Source organism: Somniosus microcephalus, chromosome 6, assembly GCF_052327205.1.
Source record: "Somniosus microcephalus isolate GS21.2 chromosome 6, FLI_Smic_1.0, whole genome shotgun sequence".
Classification (NCBI taxonomy): domain Eukaryota; kingdom Metazoa; phylum Chordata; class Chondrichthyes; order Squaliformes; family Somniosidae; genus Somniosus; species Somniosus microcephalus.
In genome coordinates this window covers 277,093,090-277,112,213 of record NC_140992.1, presented here as the reverse complement: position 1 = coordinate 277,112,213, position 19,124 = coordinate 277,093,090, and the positions used below count along the sequence as shown (strand labels likewise).

At 45.2% G+C, this 19,124-nt stretch overlaps 1 protein-coding gene across 5 annotated transcripts in view; it reads left to right on the top strand.

Moving 5' to 3' along the window:
* garre1 (granule associated Rac and RHOG effector 1) overlaps positions 1 to 19,124 on the top strand; it is a 201,966-nt gene that overhangs the window by 132,561 nt on the left and 50,281 nt on the right. For all 5 annotated transcript variants that reach the window (XR_015078871.1, XM_085991880.1, XM_085991881.1 and 2 more), the window contains one exon: positions 2,868 to 3,074. Coding sequence is in view for 4 of the 5 variants with exons in the window: in XM_085991880.1 (XP_085848006.1) it covers positions 2,868 to 3,074 (207 nt within the window). In the remaining variant the exon portion in view is untranslated. The remainder of the gene's footprint in view (positions 1 to 2,867; positions 3,075 to 19,124) is intronic.

Genomic DNA, 19,124 nt, shown 5'->3' with positions numbered 1-19,124 from the left:
ACTGGTGGACTGCTGGAGACTCTGTCGGTGCTTGTTTTGTTCAGATCACCAGTTTAAAAGCGTCTCACGAATCCAGGGTTTCACTGAGCTGGGATTTCCATGTTTAAATTTAACTGATGCGTTTGTCACGTGTGCTTTCTGAAAAGGGAAGAGTCATATGGGCCTGTGCATGATCAGTCTCCTGGGTGTCCGTCAGGAGGTGAATTACAGATGGCTTTTGGGCCGGTGTAGTTGTCGAGGTTCAGTGATTACGGCAGGTGAGACAATTGGAGCACACTCTGCATCTCCAATCACGAGGAGTTGCTGAATGTGTGATCCTTATTTCTGGAATTCTGTTCCAGGTACGCTGGCAGGATAGTCATTAAATGCACCTTGTTGCATTAATGTTCACATGCCTGTCTCAAAGCACTTCAGACAATCAATTACTCCTTTTGAACTAGAGTGACTTTGTGGCAAGTGTTGACTGATTGACTTGCCATATGATGAGGTAATCTTACTTTTAATGCTCTCCGTGTGTGCTGACGAGCTGTCTTGACCCTTTGGCAGTGACTGCAGCGATCTGACCAGAGTAGTAAGACTGTTTGAATCAGCTGTCATTTTTGTACCATTTGATACAGACAGACAGGCTTGCATTTATATAGTGCCTTATCACGTCTCTCCAACAGCTGAAAGCCATTCATGTACAATGAATTGCTTTTGAAATGCGGTAACCTTTTATTCTGGTAAAATGCCACAGCCATTTTGAGCATCACACAGCCCCATGAGCGGCCAGTTCATTTATTTTTGGTGGGAGGATTGTTGTCCAGGACACTGGAAGAGAACTCCCTGCTCTTGGAATAGTGCAGTAGGATCTTCAACACCCATCACAAACACCAGGATAGGCACTTGGAGCCCAATGGTTTAACATTAGATCCCAAGAACACTGCAACAAGTGCTGCACTGGAGAGTTGGACCAGATTACCTGCTGAACCCCTGGATCACAGGCTTGAACCCGCAAACTTCTAACTTGCAGGTGCTTGTGCTGCCAAGTGAGCTAAACTAATAGCCATGGTGATGGGCATGATGGCTTGGGCCATTTTTATCTCTGACGGATGCTACAGGGTTTAATTATAGTGAACACACAAGGCTAGTTTAGGCTGTGTCCTGTGCAACTAGGATGACAACTGAACTGAGAGGGTCCATCTATCAGAAAAGACTGGATAGGCTGGGGCTCTTTTCTCCAGAAAACAGAAGACTGAGGGGTATGAAGAGGTTTGACAGTGTCGACGTAGAGATGTTGTTTCCACTTATGGGTGAGTTCAAAACTAGGGGGCAGACAGGGCCTCGGATTAATGTCTCATCCGCAGCACAGCACTCCCTCAGTACTACACTGGGAGTGTCGGCCTGGCTTTTGTGCTCGGAGTGGGACTTGAACCCACAACTTTCTGACTCGGGGGCGCGAGCGCTAACCACTGAGCCACAGCCGGCACCAGGGTTGGAATTTGAACGTAACCTCAAGAAGAAGCATGCTTGATGGGTTGAATGGTCTTTTGTTTGCTTTTTTTTAGGGAGCCTCGTAAGCTTTTATAAAACCATATTTTGTATCATCGTCCAGTTTGCATTGTGTTTGAATATTGCCCAGATGTGTGTTATGTTCTAATTTGGTCATGGCCGTAAGGAGTTGGAGTGATTGGAATTTGGATAATTGCAAATATACTGCTTCTGACAAATCCATTTATTCTGTCATGTTTTTATAACCATTTTTTTTTAAAAGGCCAGACATTTCACAAAAACAACTACTAACTGCTGTCTGTTCCATTTCTCCGAGGACAAACTGCCTAATTCTCACATCAAAGCTGCTACTGAGAGTGTGCAATCTGGTAGTGGGAGTGGGCAAGGCTAGTGGTGAGAGCTGAAATGCCAACTGTGGCGTTCTCCCTTCAGACATCTCCCCCCCCCCCCCCCCCCCCCTCCTTCATGCTCAGATACTTCCCTTAGGAAGCAGCTGCTCGTGATATCAGGAGTTTGCAAACACTTTTGAAAAATGAGAATAACTGTTCCGTGCTTGGTGTATGATGCAGTAAAGACTCTCGAGGAAAGCAGCTGCCTTCGACCACCACTCAGTGTCAGCTGTGGCTTAGTGGGTAGCACTCTCGCCTCTGAGACAGAAGGTTGTGGGTTCAAGTCCCACTCCAGGGACTTGAGCACAAAAATCTAGGCTGACGCTCGAGTGCGGCACTGTCTGAGGTGCTGTCTTTCGGATGAGATGTTGACCCGAGGCGCGCTCTGCTCTCCCAGGTGGACGGAAATGATCCCATTGCACTATTTCGAAGATGACGAGGGAAGTTATCCAGTGTCCTGACCAATATTTATCCCTCAATCAAAATAACTAAAAAACTGATTATCTGGTCATTATCACTTTGCTGTTTTGTGGGAGCTTGCTGTGTGCAAAGTGGCTGCAGCGATTCCTACATTACAACAGTGACTACACTTCAAAAAATACTTCATTGGCTGTAAAGCACTTTGGGACGTCCGGCGGTCGTGAACGGCGCTATATAAATGCAAGTCTTCCTATTATAATAATTTTTCAAATGATCCTATACTTGACTTGGCTCAGTGGGCAGCACTTTCACCTCTGAGTCACAAGGTCGTGGGTTCAAGCCCCCACTCCAGAGACTTGTGCACAACATCCAGGTCGACACTTCCAGTGCAGTACTGAGGAAGTGCTGCACTGTCAGGTGCCGTCTTACAGATGAGACGTTAAACCGGTCCAGCAGGTTTGCCCAGCACTCCTGCTACGTTTGTCAGCTGTTTGAATTAACTTTGAACTTTGCCCGTGCTCTGGCAGCTCTCGACTGATGTCTTGTGTTGTGTATCCTGTTCCTCAGGTGCTAGGCCGATGTTTCCTGACTGTCCTGCAGGTCCACTTTCAGTTCCTGTCCCAGGCGTTGCACAGAGTCCAACCTGTCGCCCACTCGTGCTTGGCAGAGGCCCAGGCCCAGGAGAGGAAGAACTCAATGGGGAGCGAGACCATGAAGGTTGGCCACGTGACGGAGTTGGAAGAGGCCGTGAGGTCCTGGGGAGGAGCCTCGGAGGTAACCATTTTTTACCTGTAGAATCTGCAATGATTTCCTTGCTCGGTGTGGGTAGAAAACTGGGTGCAGAGCACGTGCAAGCTGTTGGTGCCATTTTGGGCAGTGCGGTAAGGTTGCCAACTCTGGGCATATCCCTGGAGACTTGCCGCCTCCAACCGCCCCGTCTGGTCAAACAGCCTCTCTACTGAGAAGGTTCTGATTATTTTTTTTTTTAGGATTGAAAACAAGGGGATGTAAATCTGCATTAACTCCTCTCTTTCCCCCCCCCCGACAAACAATAACCTTCTCTCGGTGGAAGGCGCTGATGGTAGTTGTGGTAATCGGGGCCAGAGTGCTCTCCTGGACTAGTTTTAATTGCCAAGATGGGTCGGAGAGGAATTTCCCAGATTTTTTTTTCTCCCTAAACTGGCCTGGGTTTTTACCTTTTCTTGCCTCTCTGAGGAGATCCCATGGTTTTGGGTGGTTGTGCAGAGTATATATTGTGATACACAATCGTGTGGGACAGGCTCGATGGACCAAAGGGTCTTTACCTGTCCCTCTGTGTTCATATGTTTCAAATATTTTTATAATTAATCAACAAAAGTGTTCAAAGAAAATGAAAAGACTTGATTTGTTTTCCTCCTGGGTTTTTGCTTGCAGCAGTGTCCAGGAGATTAATCTGTGATTTAGATGGGGTGCAAAGGGCTCATTTTTAATGGGATGGCCCTGCAGTCTTAATTCTCGTTGGCCAACTTTTGCCTTTCTGTAAGAGTTGCTAGTTCGATCCCAGCCTTGATCCTTGCGGTGTGCCGATTTATTTTATAGGGTTGTGCTCCCTCATTGTTATTTCTGTCGACACTCATTCTTCCGCAATGGATTTCGGTTTAATATAGGCTGGCTATCTAATATCGATATCCCCTGGTGTACGAGAGTCGGTCTGGCCTGTGCCCACCCTCCTGTGCTGGCCCCTTTCTCTCGCTCTGCTGGATTGACAAGTTTCATGATGTGATCTCACTTGCTATATGTAAATCAGATTCCCTTTTTAAGGATTCAGATATTGTAACTCGCTCTCGTTTCTCCCTGTAAATCTTCTGAGAAGCTTCTGATTTTTTATTAAGATTAAAAACTATGGGGGTGATGTAAATCAGCATGTTCCCCCCCAACCCCCACACAATCACCCCTCTCTCTGCGGAAGGTGCTGACGATAGTTGGGGTAATGTTCCACAAGATGACCATCCCCTGATAGCTCACCCATGTCATGGAACCTTTGATGGTCAGTAGGCTTGGGGGGTGGAGGGTAGGCATTGGAGCTGGGTCTGATCCCCACGCCGTTTCCATACGCAAGTAATGGTCACCAGTGGGAATTTTGGCTGCTTTACTTCCCCCTTCCTTTTCTATTCCAAAGACACGGAGGTCAGTTGACCTCCTACTCATTCAGCCGATTCAACACCAACCAGGGACAGAAGTTTAGATTAAAAACAGAAAATGCTGGAAATACTCAGCAAGTCGGGCAGCATCTGTGGAGAGAGAAACAGAGTTAACGGTTCAGGTCGATGACCTTTCATCGGAACTGGAAAAGGTTAGCGATGTAACAGGTTTTAAGCAAATGCAGAGGTGGGGAAAGAGGGGTGGTGAGGAAAGAACAAAAGGGAAGGTCTGTGATAAATTGGCAGGCAGGAGAGATTAAAAGACAAAAGGGATGATGGTGCGAGGCAAAAGAGGGTGGTAATGGGACAAGTAAAGAAACAAAAGATGGGTCAAGAGGAGGTGTAAACAGCAACAGAAGAACCAGCACTGGCTGTCCGAAACAACGGGAGCAGCGGTTATGATCTGAAATGGTTGAACTCGATGTTGAGTCCGGAAGGCTGTCGAAGTTTTGCTGCCTTTTTAAAGCTTATCCTAGCTGATTCTACACTTAGTGCAGTTACCATGGCAGAGGAAACCTCTTTTTTGCACTTTCTCCAGTGCTTCTATGCTCTTTTTATGGAGACCAGTACTGCTGACCAAGGTCTTATACAAGTTTAACGTTACTTCACTACTTTTGAATTCTATACCCCCAAGAAATAAATCCCAGTGCTGTTAGGATTTTAATTGCTTTGCTGCCCTGCGATGCTGCTTTTAATGATTTGTTCACCTGTATCCTGAGATAACATTACTCTTCTAATCCATTCAGTTTCTTAGGGTAAGCTTCAATGAAGCTTTGTGAAAGGTTGGGTAGAGGAAATAAGGTGGGATGGTTTAAGGGGAGTCAAATTCGGGATCAAAATGGCTTAATGACTTATTCATCAGAGACAGGAGGCCAGAGTCAAGATTATGGAGTGCACTGGCATACAAGGCCGGAGGAGGTTGCAGATACACGGAGAGGTGGGGACAAGTGTGGTGGTGGGCGGAGGGCGGGGGGAATCTGGGATGAGCATTTTGAGAGACCAGGAGCTGGTAAAGGTCGGTGAGGGGAACAGGTTCCAGGCGGCGGAGTTTTGCAAGAGTTGGGAATTCATGTAGGGTGGATCTTGGGAGACTGGGAAGGAGGGAATTGGAGGTGACAAAGGTGTAGATGAGGGTTGTGGCAGTGGGGAAAAGTGAAGGGCAGTGTTGTGATCATAGAATGGTTACAGCACAGGAGGAGGTCATTTGGCCCGTCGAGCCCGTGCTGACTCTTTGCAAGAGCACTTCAGCTAGTCCCACTCCCCCGCCCTTTCCCCGTGGCTCTGCAATTTAAAAAAAAATTCAGGTACTGATCCAATTCCCTTTTAAAAGCCGCGATTGAATCTGCCTCCACCACCCTGTCAGTCAGTGCATTCCAGATCATAATCACTCGCTGCATAAATGTTTTTTTCCTCGTGTCGCCTTTGGTTCTTCAGCCAATCAACTTAAATCTGTGTCCTCTGGTTCTCGACCCTTCCGCCAATAGGAACAGTTTCTCTCTATCTACTCTGTCCAGACCCCTCATGATTTTGAACACCTCTATCAAATCTCTCAATCTTCTCTGCTCCAAGGAGAACAACCCCAGCTTCTCCAGTCTATCAACGTAACTAGAAATAGTAGATGCATTGCTGGTCATCTTCCAAAATTCGATAGACTCTGGAACAGTACCCATGGATTGGCGTGTAGCTAATGTTACCCCACTGTTCAAAAAGGGTAGTAGAGAGAAAACGGGGAATTACAGACCGGTAAGCCTGACATCGGTAGTGGGGAAAATGCTAGAGCCCATTATGAAGGATGTAATAACAGAGCACTTGGAAAAAAGTGACCGGATCGGACAAAGTCAACATGGATTTACAAAAGGTAAATCATGCTTGACTAATCTATTGGAATTTTTTGAGGATATAACTGGTAAAATAGATAAGGGAGAACCAGTGGATGTGGTGTATTTGGATTTTCAAAAGGCTTTCGATAAGGTCCCGCATAAGAGATTAGCGTGTAAAATTAAGGCACATGGGATTGGGGGCATGGTATTGACTTGGATAGAGAACTGGTTGGCAGACAGAAAGCAAAGAGTTGGAATAAACGGGTCTTTTTCCGAGTGGCAGGCAGTGACTAGTGGGGTACCGCAGGGATCGGTCCTTGGACCCCAGCTATTCACAATATATATTAATAATCTGGACGAGGGAACTAGATGTAATATCTCCAAGTTGGTAGACGACACAAAGCTGGGTGGGTGTGTGTGGTGTGAGGAGGATGCCGAGAAACTCCAGTATGATTTGGACAGGTTGGGTGATGGGGCAGGAGCATGGCAGATGCAGTATAACGTGGATAAATGTGAGGTTATCCACTTTGGTGTCAAAAACAGGAAGGCAGATTATTATCTGAATGGCAATAGATTGGGAGAAGGTGAAGTGCAACGAGACCTGGGCGTCCTTGTGCACCAGTCGCTGAAAGTAAGCATGCAGGTGCAGCAGGCGGTTAAGAAGGCAAATGGTATGTTGGCCTTCGTAGCGAGAGGGTTTGAGTACAGGAACAAGGATGTCTTGCTGCAGTTGTGCAGGGCCTTGGTGAGACCACATCTGGAGTATTGTGTACAGTTTTGGTCGCCTTATCTGAGGAAGGATGTTCTTGCCATGGAGGGAGTGCAGCGAAGATTCACCAGGCTGATACCTGGGATGGCAGGAATGACGTATGAGGAGAGATTGAGTCGATTGGGCTTGTACTTGCTGGAGTTTAGAAGAATGAAAGGGGATCTTATCGAAACTTACAAAATTCTAACAGGACTGGACAGACTAGATGCAGGAAGGATGTTCCCGATGGCGGGGGAGTCCAGAACCAGGGGTCACAGTCTAAGGATAAGGGGTAAGCCATTTAGGACAGAGATGAGGAATTTCTTCACCCAGACAGTGGCGAACCTGTGGAATTCTCTACCACAGAAGGCAGTAGAGGCCAATTCATTAAATATATTCAAGAAGGAGTTAGATATATTAAGGCTCAAGGGATATGGGGAGAAGGCAGGGACAGGGTACTGAGTTTGGATGATCAGCCATGATCTCATTGAATGGCGGAGCAGGCTCAAGGAGCCGAATGGCCTACTCCTGCTCCTACCTTCTATGTAACTGAAGCCCCTCATCCCTGGGATCATTCTCGTCAATCCCGAACCTCTATGATGGTGGAGTTACTTTAAGAACATAAGAAATAGGAGCAGGAGTAGGCCAATCGGCCCCTCGAGCCTGCTCCACCATTCAATAAGATCATGGCTGATCTGATCCTAACCTCAAATCTTCTATCACTCTGCATCCACCCGAACCCATGTGATCTCCCGGGAGAGGCGAAAAACCAGATAAAGACCCAATGGCCAATTTGGGAGAAAAAAAATCTGGGAAATTCCTCTCCGACCCATCTAGGCGATCGAAATTCTTCCAGGAGATCACTCTGTCCCTATATTTTCTACAGTACTTACCTTCTGTAAAGGCGATCTCCACCCCAGCCAGGAACAGGAATAAAACCATCTCCTGAAATCTAACAGAATTAGAACACAGTAGGAGCAGAACAAGGCTACACGGCCCCTGGGCCCGCTCCACTACCCACAGGGCCATGACCATTCCGAACCCAGACTCATGTCCAATTTCCTGCCCGCTCCCCGTAACCCTTAATTCCCTTTACTTCTAGGAAACTATCTATTTCTGTTTTAAATTTATTTAATGATGTAGCTTCCACAGCTTTCTGGGGCAGCAAATTCCACAAACCTACCACCCTCTGAGTGAAGAAGTTTCTCCTCATCTCAGTTTTGAATGAGCAGCCCCTTATTTTAAGATTATGCCCCCTAGTTCTAGTTTCACCCATCATTGGGAACATCCTCACCGCATCCACCCGATCAAGCCCCTTCACAATCTTATGTTTCAATAAGATCGCCTCTCATTCTTCTGAACTCCAATGAGTAGAGTCCCAATCTACTCAACCTCTCCTCATATGACCACCCCCTCATCCCCGGGATTAACCGAGTGAACCTTCTTTGTACTGACTCGAGAGCAAGTATGTCTTTTCTTAAGTATGGACACCAAAACTGTATGCAGTATTCCAGGTGCGGCCTCACCAATACCTTGTACAACTGCAGCAATACCTCCCTGTTTTTATATTCCAACCCCCTAGCAATAAAAGCCAACATTCCATTGGCCTCCTTGATCACTTGCTGCACCTGCATACTAACTTTTTGAGTTTCGTGCACCAGGACCCCCAGATCCCTTTGTACTACAGTACTTTCCAGTTTCTTGCCATTAAGATAATAGCTTGCTCTATGATTTTTCCTGCCAAAGTGCATAACCTCACACTTTCCAGTATTGTATTCCATCTGCCAAATCTCTGCCCACTTACTTAGCCTGTCTATGTCCCTTTGCAGGTTTTTTATGTCCTCCTCACTCACTACTTTCCGTCCCATCCTTGTATCATCTGCAAACTTTGATATGTTACACTCGGTCCCCTCCTCCAAATCGTTAATATAGATTGTAAAGAGTTGGGGACCCAGCACTGACCCCTGCGGAACACCACTAGTTACTGGTTGCCCATCTGAGAACGAACCATTTATCCCAACTCTCTGCTTTGCTTTCTGTTAGAGAGCCAATCCTCCACCCACGCCAGAATATTACCCCCAATCCCGTGATTTTTTATCTTGAGCAATAATCTTTTGTGTGGCACCTTGTCAAATGCCTTTTGGAAGTCTAAATACACTACGTCCACTGGTTCCCCTTTATCCACCCTATATGTTACTTCCTCAAAAAACTCAAGCAAATTTGTTAAACATGACTTCCCCTTCATGAAACCATGCTGAGTTTGCCCTATTAAATTATGTTTATCCAAATGTCCCATTACTGTCTCCTTAATAATGGACTCTAACATTTTACCAACCACAGATGTTAGGCTAACAGGTCTATAGTTTCCAGCCTTCTGCCTACTACCCTTTTTAAATAAGGGTGTTACATTAGCAGTTTTCCAATCTGCCGGGACCTTTGCTGAGTCCAGTGAGTTTTGGAAAATTATTACCAATGCATCCACAATCCCTACCGCTACTTCCCTCAAGACCCTGGGATGCAAGCCATCAGGTCCAGGGGATTTATCCGCCTTGAGTCCCATTATTTTACCAAGTACCACTTCCTTAGTGATTTTAATTGTATTTAGTTCCTCCCCCCCTAGAGCCCCCTGTTTGTCCAGTGTTGGGATATTCTTAGTGTCCTCTACTGTAAAGACTGATACAAAATAATTGTTCAGTGTTTTTGCCATCTCCATGTTTCCCACCATTAATTTCCCGGTCTCATCCTCTAAGGGACCAACATTTACTTTAGCCACCCTTTTTCTTTTTATATAACTATAGAAACTTTTACTGTCTGTTTTTATATTTTTTGCTAATTTACTTTCATAATCTATCTTCCCTTTCTTAATCAATCTTTTTGTTATTTTTTGCTGTCTTTTAAAGACTTCCCAATCTTCCATCCTCCCACTAGATTTGGCTACCTTATATGCCCTTGTTTTTAGTCGGATACTATCCTTAATTACTTTACTTAGCCACGGATGGCTATCTTTTCTTTTACACCCTTTTTTCCTCAGTGGAATATATATTTTTTGGAAGTTGTAAAATAACTCCTTAAATGTACACCACTGGTCATGTACCGTCTTACCCTTTAATCTATTTTCCCAGTCCACTCTAATTAATTCCGCTCTCATACCTTCATAGTCTCCTTTATTCAAGCTCAGCACGCTTGTTTGAGATCCAACCTTCTCGCCCTCTAATTGAATATGGAACTCAACCATGTTATGGTCACTCATTCCAAGGGGATCCTTTACTAGGACATTTTTAATTAATCCTGTCTCATTACACAGGACCAAATCTAAGGTTGCTTGCCCCCTGGTCGGTTCAGTTACATACTGCTCAAGAAACCCATCCCTAATACACTCAATGAACTCTTCCTCAAGGCTGCTCTGCCCAATTTGATTTGTCCAGTTAATATGATAATTAAAATCCCCCATAATTATAGCTGTTCCCTTATTACAAGCCTCAACTATTTCCTGATTAATACTCCGTCCAACAGAGTTGCAACTGTTCGGAGGCCTATAGACTACACCCACTAGTGTTTTTTTCCCCTTATTATTCCTTACCTCCACCCAAACTGTTTCACTATCCTGCTCCTTTGACCCAATATCATTTCTCTGTATTATAGTGATTCCTTCCTTTATTAACATAGCCACCCCACCTCCTCTCCCTTCCTGCCTGTCCTTCCTGATTGTTAAATAACCTGGTATGTTTAATTCCCAGTCATGGTCACCCTGCAGCCATGTTTCTGTAATGGCCACAAGCTCATACCCATGTGTCATTATTTGTGCCGTTAACTCATTCATTTTGTTACGAATGCTACGTGCATTCAGATAAAGAACTCTCAAATATATTTTGTAACACTTAGTTCCTGTTTTTTCCCTTTTTAGTACTTTACTTTTTACTCCATACCTTCTGTCCCTTCCTGACACATTCTGTTTTTTAATTCCCCCACTGCTACCTAAGTCTATGACCTTCTCTGTTGTCATTTCTATTATTTGCTCTCTAGAAACCTCCCCCCCACTAATTAGTTTAAAGCCCTCTCTACAGCCCTAGTTATATGATTCGCCAGGACTCTAGTCCCAGCACTGGCCAAGTGGAGTCCGTCCCAACAGAACAGCTCCCTCCTGTCCCAGTACTGGTGCCAGTGTCCCAAGAAGCAAAACCCATTTCTCCCACACCAGTCTTTGAGCCACGCATTTAACTCTCTAATTTTATTTATCCTAGCCAAATTCGCTCGTGGCTCAGGTAATAACCCAGAGATTATTACCCTTGAGGTTCTGTTTTTTAATTTGACCCCTAGCTGCTCATACTCCTTTAACAGAACCGTCTTCCTTGTCCTATCTACGTCGTTTGTACCAACATGGACCACGACAACTGGATCCTCCCCCTCCCACTGCAAGTTTCTTTCCAGCCCAGAAGAGATGTCCTTAACCCTGGCACCAGGCAGGCAACACAGCCTTCGGGACTCCCGCTCTTGACTGCAGAGAACCCTATCTATCCCCCTAATGATACTATCCCCTACCACTACAACATTTCTTTTTACTCCCTCCACTTGAATGGCCCCCTGTACCACAGTGCTGTGGCCAGGTTGCTCATCCTCCCTGCAGTCCCCGCTCCCGCCCTCACAGGGAGTAAGAACCTCGATCCTGCTGGACAAGAACAAGGGCTGCGTCTCCTTCAACACTACATCCTGGATCCCTGTACCTTCCTCACTCGTAGTCACACCGTCCTGTCCCTGACCACGGACTACATCTGCAGTAATTAACTTCATAGGTGTGACCATCTCCTGAAACATAGAGTCCAGGAACTTCTCCCCCTCCCTGATGTGTCGCAGTGTCCGAAGCTCGGTCTCAAGCTCCATAACATGGAACTTGAGTTCCTCTAGCAGCAAACACTTGTCGCAGATGTAATCACCGTTAGCCTCAATGGGGTTCACCGGCTCCCACATCTCGCAACAGTAACACATCACCTGCTCCATTCTATATAATTAATTTAATTTCTTATTATTAGTTATGAAGACCCTGCCCGGATATATATGATAATATCACACCACTATTCAATAGGACTTACCAACTTAAAGGTATGAAAGAGAAGAGAAGGAAGAAAACCAACCAACCAGCTGATCACCAACCTCCTCCTTGAATACTGTCTGTGGAGCCTGTTTGGTTGACTCGTCTCGCTGCTCCTCCTCCGCAGTGCTGTCTAAGCCTGGGAGTGGGGAATAAAACAGAGCAAAAAACACACCCTCACCTCCCACTTAGCAAAACTCCAACAGCACTCAATGCACAAAGCACTGCACTAGCCCCTCCCCTTTTATACCCGGATTCTACTTCCTGTTTAAACTGCCCAAGAGTTTAAAAAACCCTTAAAAAATTAAACTTACTTCAAATAATTGACTTCTTAACACACTAAAATTCACAAAATACACTTAAATGATTTTTCTCCCACTTAGCAAAACTCCAACAGCACTCAATGCACAAAGCACTCCGTGCACTGCACTAGCCCCTCCCCTTTTATACCCGGATTCTACTTCCTGTTTAAACTGCCCAAGAGTTTAAAAAACCCTTAAAAAATTAAACTTACTTCAAATAATTGACTTCTTAACACACTAAAATTCACAAAATACACTTAAATGATTTTTCTCCCACTTAGCAAAACTCCAACAGCACTCAATGCACAAAGCACTTTGGATCGGTGAGGGATAGGATTTTCGAGCAGAGCCTCTTGTAACTGGCCCCCTGATTGGGAGCTCCTTCACGCCCCAGTGCAGGACCTGATCACCTGTTTGGTTTGATTTCTGTAGCTTCAAAAGTCTGCCACGTAGCATCTGGAAAACACTTCGGTAGCTTTCTGCTCCTGAGAATCTGAGACATGTGTGGAATCTTGGAACATTTTTTCATTTGCATTATTTTTGAAACTAGAAAAACAGCTGATTTGTAACCAAGCCGGCGAACGATATCCTCCATCACATTCCTTTCCTCACTCCTCCGCCAGGGCTGACGCTTGGGCCCACTGATCCTCTCCAAACAACACTGCAATATAAATATCCCCAGTACTGTAAATCCTATACAGTTGTTTTTACAGGGAACCTCTTCTGAAGTTTAAAATCTTCCTTTTTTTGTCCATCTATGCTATATGTCAGAAAATAATCCTGCACAGGGGACGAAGGATTTTTTCTCTGAATACTTGTTAAAATTCTTGCAGTGAAAACTACAACTCATTTCCTGCTTGGACAATGGCAGCCACTGCAGTCTCCAAGACATCAGCACCTCCCAAACCCACGACCTCTACCACCTAGAAGGGCAAGGGCAGCAGGCGCAGGGGAACACCACCACCTGCAAGCTCCCCTCCAAGTTACACATCATCCTGACTTGGAAGTATATCGCCGTTTCTTCACCGCCGCTGGGTCCAAATCCTGGAACTCCCTCCCTAACAGCACTGTGGGAGCACCTTCACCACACGGACTGCAGCGGTTCAAGAAGGCGGCTCACCACCACCTTCTCAAGGGCAACTAGGGATGGGCAATAAATGCTGGCCTTGCCAGTGACGTCCACATCCCAGGAACGAATATTAAAAAAATCGGGTGTTTTTTATAACTAATAAACATAAGTGTTCAAAGAAAATGGGGGAAACATTTTTTTAGACGCCCCTGTGATTTTGCTCCCGAGTTTTTGCTCGCAGTGGGTGATTTCTCCCCCACCCCGCCCCCCTCTCTCTAGCCCAGGCACCGAGACCCACTGTTGTATTTTCAAGACTTCCTGATTGGGATCCACTAACTTAAGTTCAGACGCGTTATCAAACTTGGCATCGTCCTGGTCTTAGTGCCTCAGCTGCGCACTGGCTAAACTAGTCAAGCGCTCAGGAGACCTATGGTTGTGCGTTTTAAGATGTTTCGCTGCACTATAATCCTATGGCTTGGTCAAGTAGCGAGTGTTGTTCTCGAGGTGTTGCGAACCGGTTCTTTGTGCCACCAGATGTCTGAACTGATTTGCTTATCTCGGGGAACAAGCCTCTTGGGCTTGAGCCGGTTTCCTTTGGCTGATGTTCCTGTTCACAATTCCTGACTTGGGTTTGTTTTATCCGTCACAGATTTGCAATGGTTTTTTCTGAAAATAAATGTGTGTTATAACGTAGAGGGGTCAATAACCAGGGGGCATAGATTCAAGGTAAGGGGCAGGAGGTTTAGAGGGGATTTGAGGGAAAACTTTTTCACCCAGAGGGTGGTTGGAATCTAGAACTCACTGCCTGAAAGGGTGGTAGAGGCAGGAACCCTCACAACATTCAAGGAGCATTTAAATGAGCACTTGAAACGCCATAGCATACAAGGCTACGGACCAAATGCTGGAAAATGGGATTAGAATAGACAGGGCTTGATGGCCGGCGCGGACACGATGGGCCAAAGGGCCTTTCTGTGCTGTATGACTCTATGACTCTAACGTGACGTTTTATGAATGTATTTAAAATACTACAGCTGCAATTCTGGTGAATTTTTTAAATTGAGGAAAAACAATATTATGTTTTTGTTACCCTGTCCTTTTTCTGGGAATGGGTGGGTGAGGAAGAGGAAAGTGTCCTGTCTGGATATCCGGTGTTAGGAGATGATAGTAATCGTGCCCTGCACTCATTGTGAACATTTGTTAGTTTTATTTTTTTCTTTCCCCTCTGCCCCTGAGGGAATTTTAAACAAAAACTGCTAATCTCACACCAGCCAGCCATTCCCTCCTTCTGTAAAATGTTTTGAGTTTATACACAGTCTCGTGCTTATTCTGGTTATATGGCTCTTTTTGCCTAAACTCATAATATGTCAAGTTGAGTAACATAGAAGTTTACAGCAGAGAAGGAGGCCATTCGACCCATCGTGTCTGTGCCGGCTGATTCTGCCTCTCCCACCCTTTCAGGCAGTGAGTCCCAGACCCCCACCACCCTCTGGGTGAAAAAAGTTCTCCTCAACTCCCCTCGAATCCTTTTACCAATTACTTTAAATCTCTGCCCCCTGGTAATAAATGTAAGAAGTCACACAACACCAGGTTATAGTCCAACAGCTTTATTTGAAATCACAAGCTTTCGGCGCGCTGCTCCTTCTTCAGGTGAAGTGGAGAAATGCATAAAGACACAGCTTATATAGTCAGAGAATATAGTTGGAAAGGTTACCTGTAAACATCTGACATGATTCTCTGACTATATAAGCTGTGTCTTTATGCATTTCTCCACTTCACCTGAAGAAGGAGCAGCGCTCCGAAAGCTTGTGATTTCAAATAAAGCTGTTGGACTATAACCTGGTGTTGTGTGACTTCTTACATTTGTCCACCCCAGTCCAACTCCGGCATCTCCACACCCTGGTAATAAGTCCTTCCTACCCACTCTATCTCGACCCCTCAATTTTATACACCTCAATTAAGTCTCCCCTCAGCCTCCTCTGTTCCAAAGAAAACAACCCCAGCCGATCCAATTTTTCCTCATAGCTAAAATTCCCCAGCCCAGCAACATCCTCGTAAATAATCTCTGTACCCTTTTTTAAAAAAAAAAAAAAAAAAAAAAATATTTTAAAGAGCTATTAAACAGCGTGCTGTTAATCTGTATTCCTTCTTGCTTAAATTGTAAGTTTCTGGAGTAACTTCACATGGTGGGAAAGCAGCATTAGATAGTCACTAAACACAGATTGGTTCACTGATGATGTGGGGCGTGTAATTTACCTCCCTCACACGGCTGGTCTTACTAACCACCCCCCCCCCCCCCCCCCCCCCAAATCAATCAATCTGGTTACTTTCATTTTAGAAAGATTGTCTCTTACACTGTGCTTTCAAATACACATTCGATGGAGCTACTGTCCTATTTGATTAAATAGTGCTTACAGAAGGAGTACGTTGATATATTCAAGTTGATACCAGAAGTGAGAGGTTCTAACTATCAGTACAGACTGAACAGGCTGGGGCTCTTTTCTCTAGAAAAGAGAAGGCTGAGGGGTGACCTGATCGAGGTCTTTTAAAATGATGAAAGGGTCTGAAAGGGAATTCAGGAGAAACTTCTTTCCCCAGAGAGTGGTGAGAATGTGGAACTCGCTACCACAGGGAGTGGTTGAAGCGAATAGTAGAGATACATTTAAGGGGAAGCTGGATAAACACATGAGGGAGCGAGGAATAGAAGGATATGGTGATGGGGTGAGATGAAGAGGGGTGGGAGGAGGCTCGTGTGGAGCATAAACACCGGCACGGACCAGTTGGGCTGAATGGCCTGTTTGTGTTGTAAATACTATGTAATGTGTAATAAGTTTCTTGGTATGCAGGTCCTAGAATTAATGTGGGTTTGAAGGCTGCACTAATTTGTTTATTTGTGGGGCTCCCAGTTGAACCCTATGAAGGCTCTAAGGATAGAGTTGATTGTTGAAGATTCAATCTAAGGGTAGGGCAGATTTAAAAAAATGTTTTCAAAGCATTGCTAGCCTCCTTTGAGTTTAATTTGTTGATTTGTAAAATCCACGTGTGTGTGTGTGTGTCACACTCCAGAGATCACATGAGCAAAACCATCTGCGGCAAGAACTGACGAGCTTACTGCAACCTTCAAAGTTCTCTGACAAACAAGAAGACTTTGTGGTCTTACAGGGACAGGCCTCCATATTAGCGTAGAAATACATAAAAGACCTGATCGAGGTCTTTGAAGGGGTTTGATAGGGTACATGTAGAGAAAATGTTTCCAGGTGGGGGAGTCCAAGACTAGAGGGCATAAATATAAGATGGTCACTAATAAATCCAATAGGGAATTCAGGAGAAACCCCTTTACCCAGAGAGTGGTGAGAATGTGGAACTCGCTACCACAGGGAGTGGTCGAGGCGAATAGTATAGATACATTTAAGGGGAAGCTGGATAAACACATGAGGGAGAAAAGAATAGAAGGATATGCTGATAGGGTGATTAAGGAGGCTCGTGTGGAGCATAAACACTGGCATGGATCAATTGGGCTGAATGGCCTGTTTCTGTGCTGCAGACTCGATGCAAGTCTACATAAGTTACAACGTGGAAACAGGCCATTCAGCCCAGCATTGTGCATTGCGTGGTAGAGCACTCCTGTCCTGATTTGGTCGGGGGGTGGGGGGGGGGCGGAGGGGAGATCAAAGCTGTCAATTTTTTTTAAACAAAAGGCTGTTGAAAGTAGTTTTGATACTTTTTACTCAGAAAATTTTCAAAAAACAAACTCAAATATTGTTACAGTCTCAGCAAAGTCATGTTTTGAAATTTGCACTAAGAAAATAAATTAAAATTTCCTGTGAACGCTAATTTCTGCGTCTGAACTGAAGAGCGCACAGGTGATGTAATCACTCCCTCACTTCCCTGAAGTTAAAAGTAACGTTCGATTAAATCTGAAACTGCGTGAGAAAATCTTTTTAAAAGTCGTTCTCCAGCTTCTTTTCAAATCGTGGGGAGAAACAAACTTGAGATCCTGTTAGAACACGAGGAAAGATTTTGCTTCAAGTTGTACGCAGCATCAGTGTGGCTCTCGGTGCGATGCTCAGACTGTGGCATCCGGGGAATTGCAGGCTCCGATAGGAGTGGCACCTCCCTTCAGTTACCAGGATAGCTCTGGGAAAAATATAGAAACATAGAATATAGGAGCAGGAGTAGGCCATTCGGCCCCTCGAGCCTGCTCCGCCATTTAATGAGATCACGGCTGATCATCCAAATTCAGTACCCTGTCCCTGCTTTCTCCCCATATCCCTTAATCCCTTTAGCCTTAAGAAATATATCCAACTCCTTCTTGAATATATTTAATGAATTGGCCTCTACTGCCGCCTTTGGTAGAGAATTCCACAGGTTCATCACTCTCCGGGTGAAGAAATTCCTCCTCATCTCTGTCCTAAATGGCTTATCCCTTACCCTTAGACTGTGACCCCTGGTTCTGGATTCCCCGACCATTGGAAACATCCTTCCAGCATCTAATCTGTCTAGTCCTGTTAGAATTTTATAAGTTTCGATGAGATCTCCTCTCATTCTTCTAAACTCCAGCGAGTACAAGCCCAATCGGCTCAAAGCCCAGGCTTCTGAGAGAGGCTGGGGCCTCGGAATAGAAACCTTAATGTAGTTACTGTACTTTTAAACGTTAATGTGAAATACATTTTAAGCAAAGTATACTTTGATGTTTGTCAGCAACTACACGATCTGCTAGACTTCGGGAGCTGGGGGCAGGAGCACTGCCCTAGGGGCTCTCCACTATAGAAGATTAAGTGGTGATCTAATTGAGGTGTTTAAAATGATTAAAGAAGTAGATAGAGAGAAACTATTTCCTCTGGTGCGGGAGTCCAGAACAAGGGGACATATCCTTAAAATTAGTCAGGCCGTTCAGGGGTGATGTCAGGAAGCACTTCTTCACACAAAGGGTAGTGGAAATCTGGAACTTTCTCCTCCAAAAGCTGTTGAGGCTGGGGGTCAATTGAAAATGTCAAAACTGAGATTGATAGATTTTTCTTGGGTAAGGGTATTAAGGGCTGTAGAACCATGATGGGTAGATGGAGTTCGGATACAGATGTGTCAGCTGTGGGTCAGTTGGTAGCACCCTCGTTCCTGAGTCAGGAGGTTGTGGGTTCAAGTCCCCACTCCAGAGACTTGAGCACAAAAATCTCGGCTGACACTCCAGTGCAGTACTGAGGGAGTGCTGCACTGCCGGAGGTGTCGTCTTTAGGATGAGATGTTAAACTGAGGCCCCGTCTGCCCTCTCAGGTGGATGTGAAAGATCCCATGGCACTATTTCGAAGAAGGGCAGGGCAGTGTCTCCCCAGTGTCCTGACCAATATTTATCCCTCAGTCAACATCACTAAAAACAGATTATCTGGTCATTTATCTCATTGCTGTTTTGGGCACAAATTGGCTGCAGCATTTCCTACATTGCAACAGTGACTACACTTCAAAAAAGTACTTCATTGGCTGTGAAGCGCTTTGGGACGTCCTGAGCTCGTGAAAGACGCTGTAGAAATGCAAGGCTTTCATTTTTATCAGCCGTGATCTAATTGAATGGTGGAACCGGCTCGAGGGGCTGAATGGCCCTCCTCATGCTCCTGTCTTCCGAAGAGT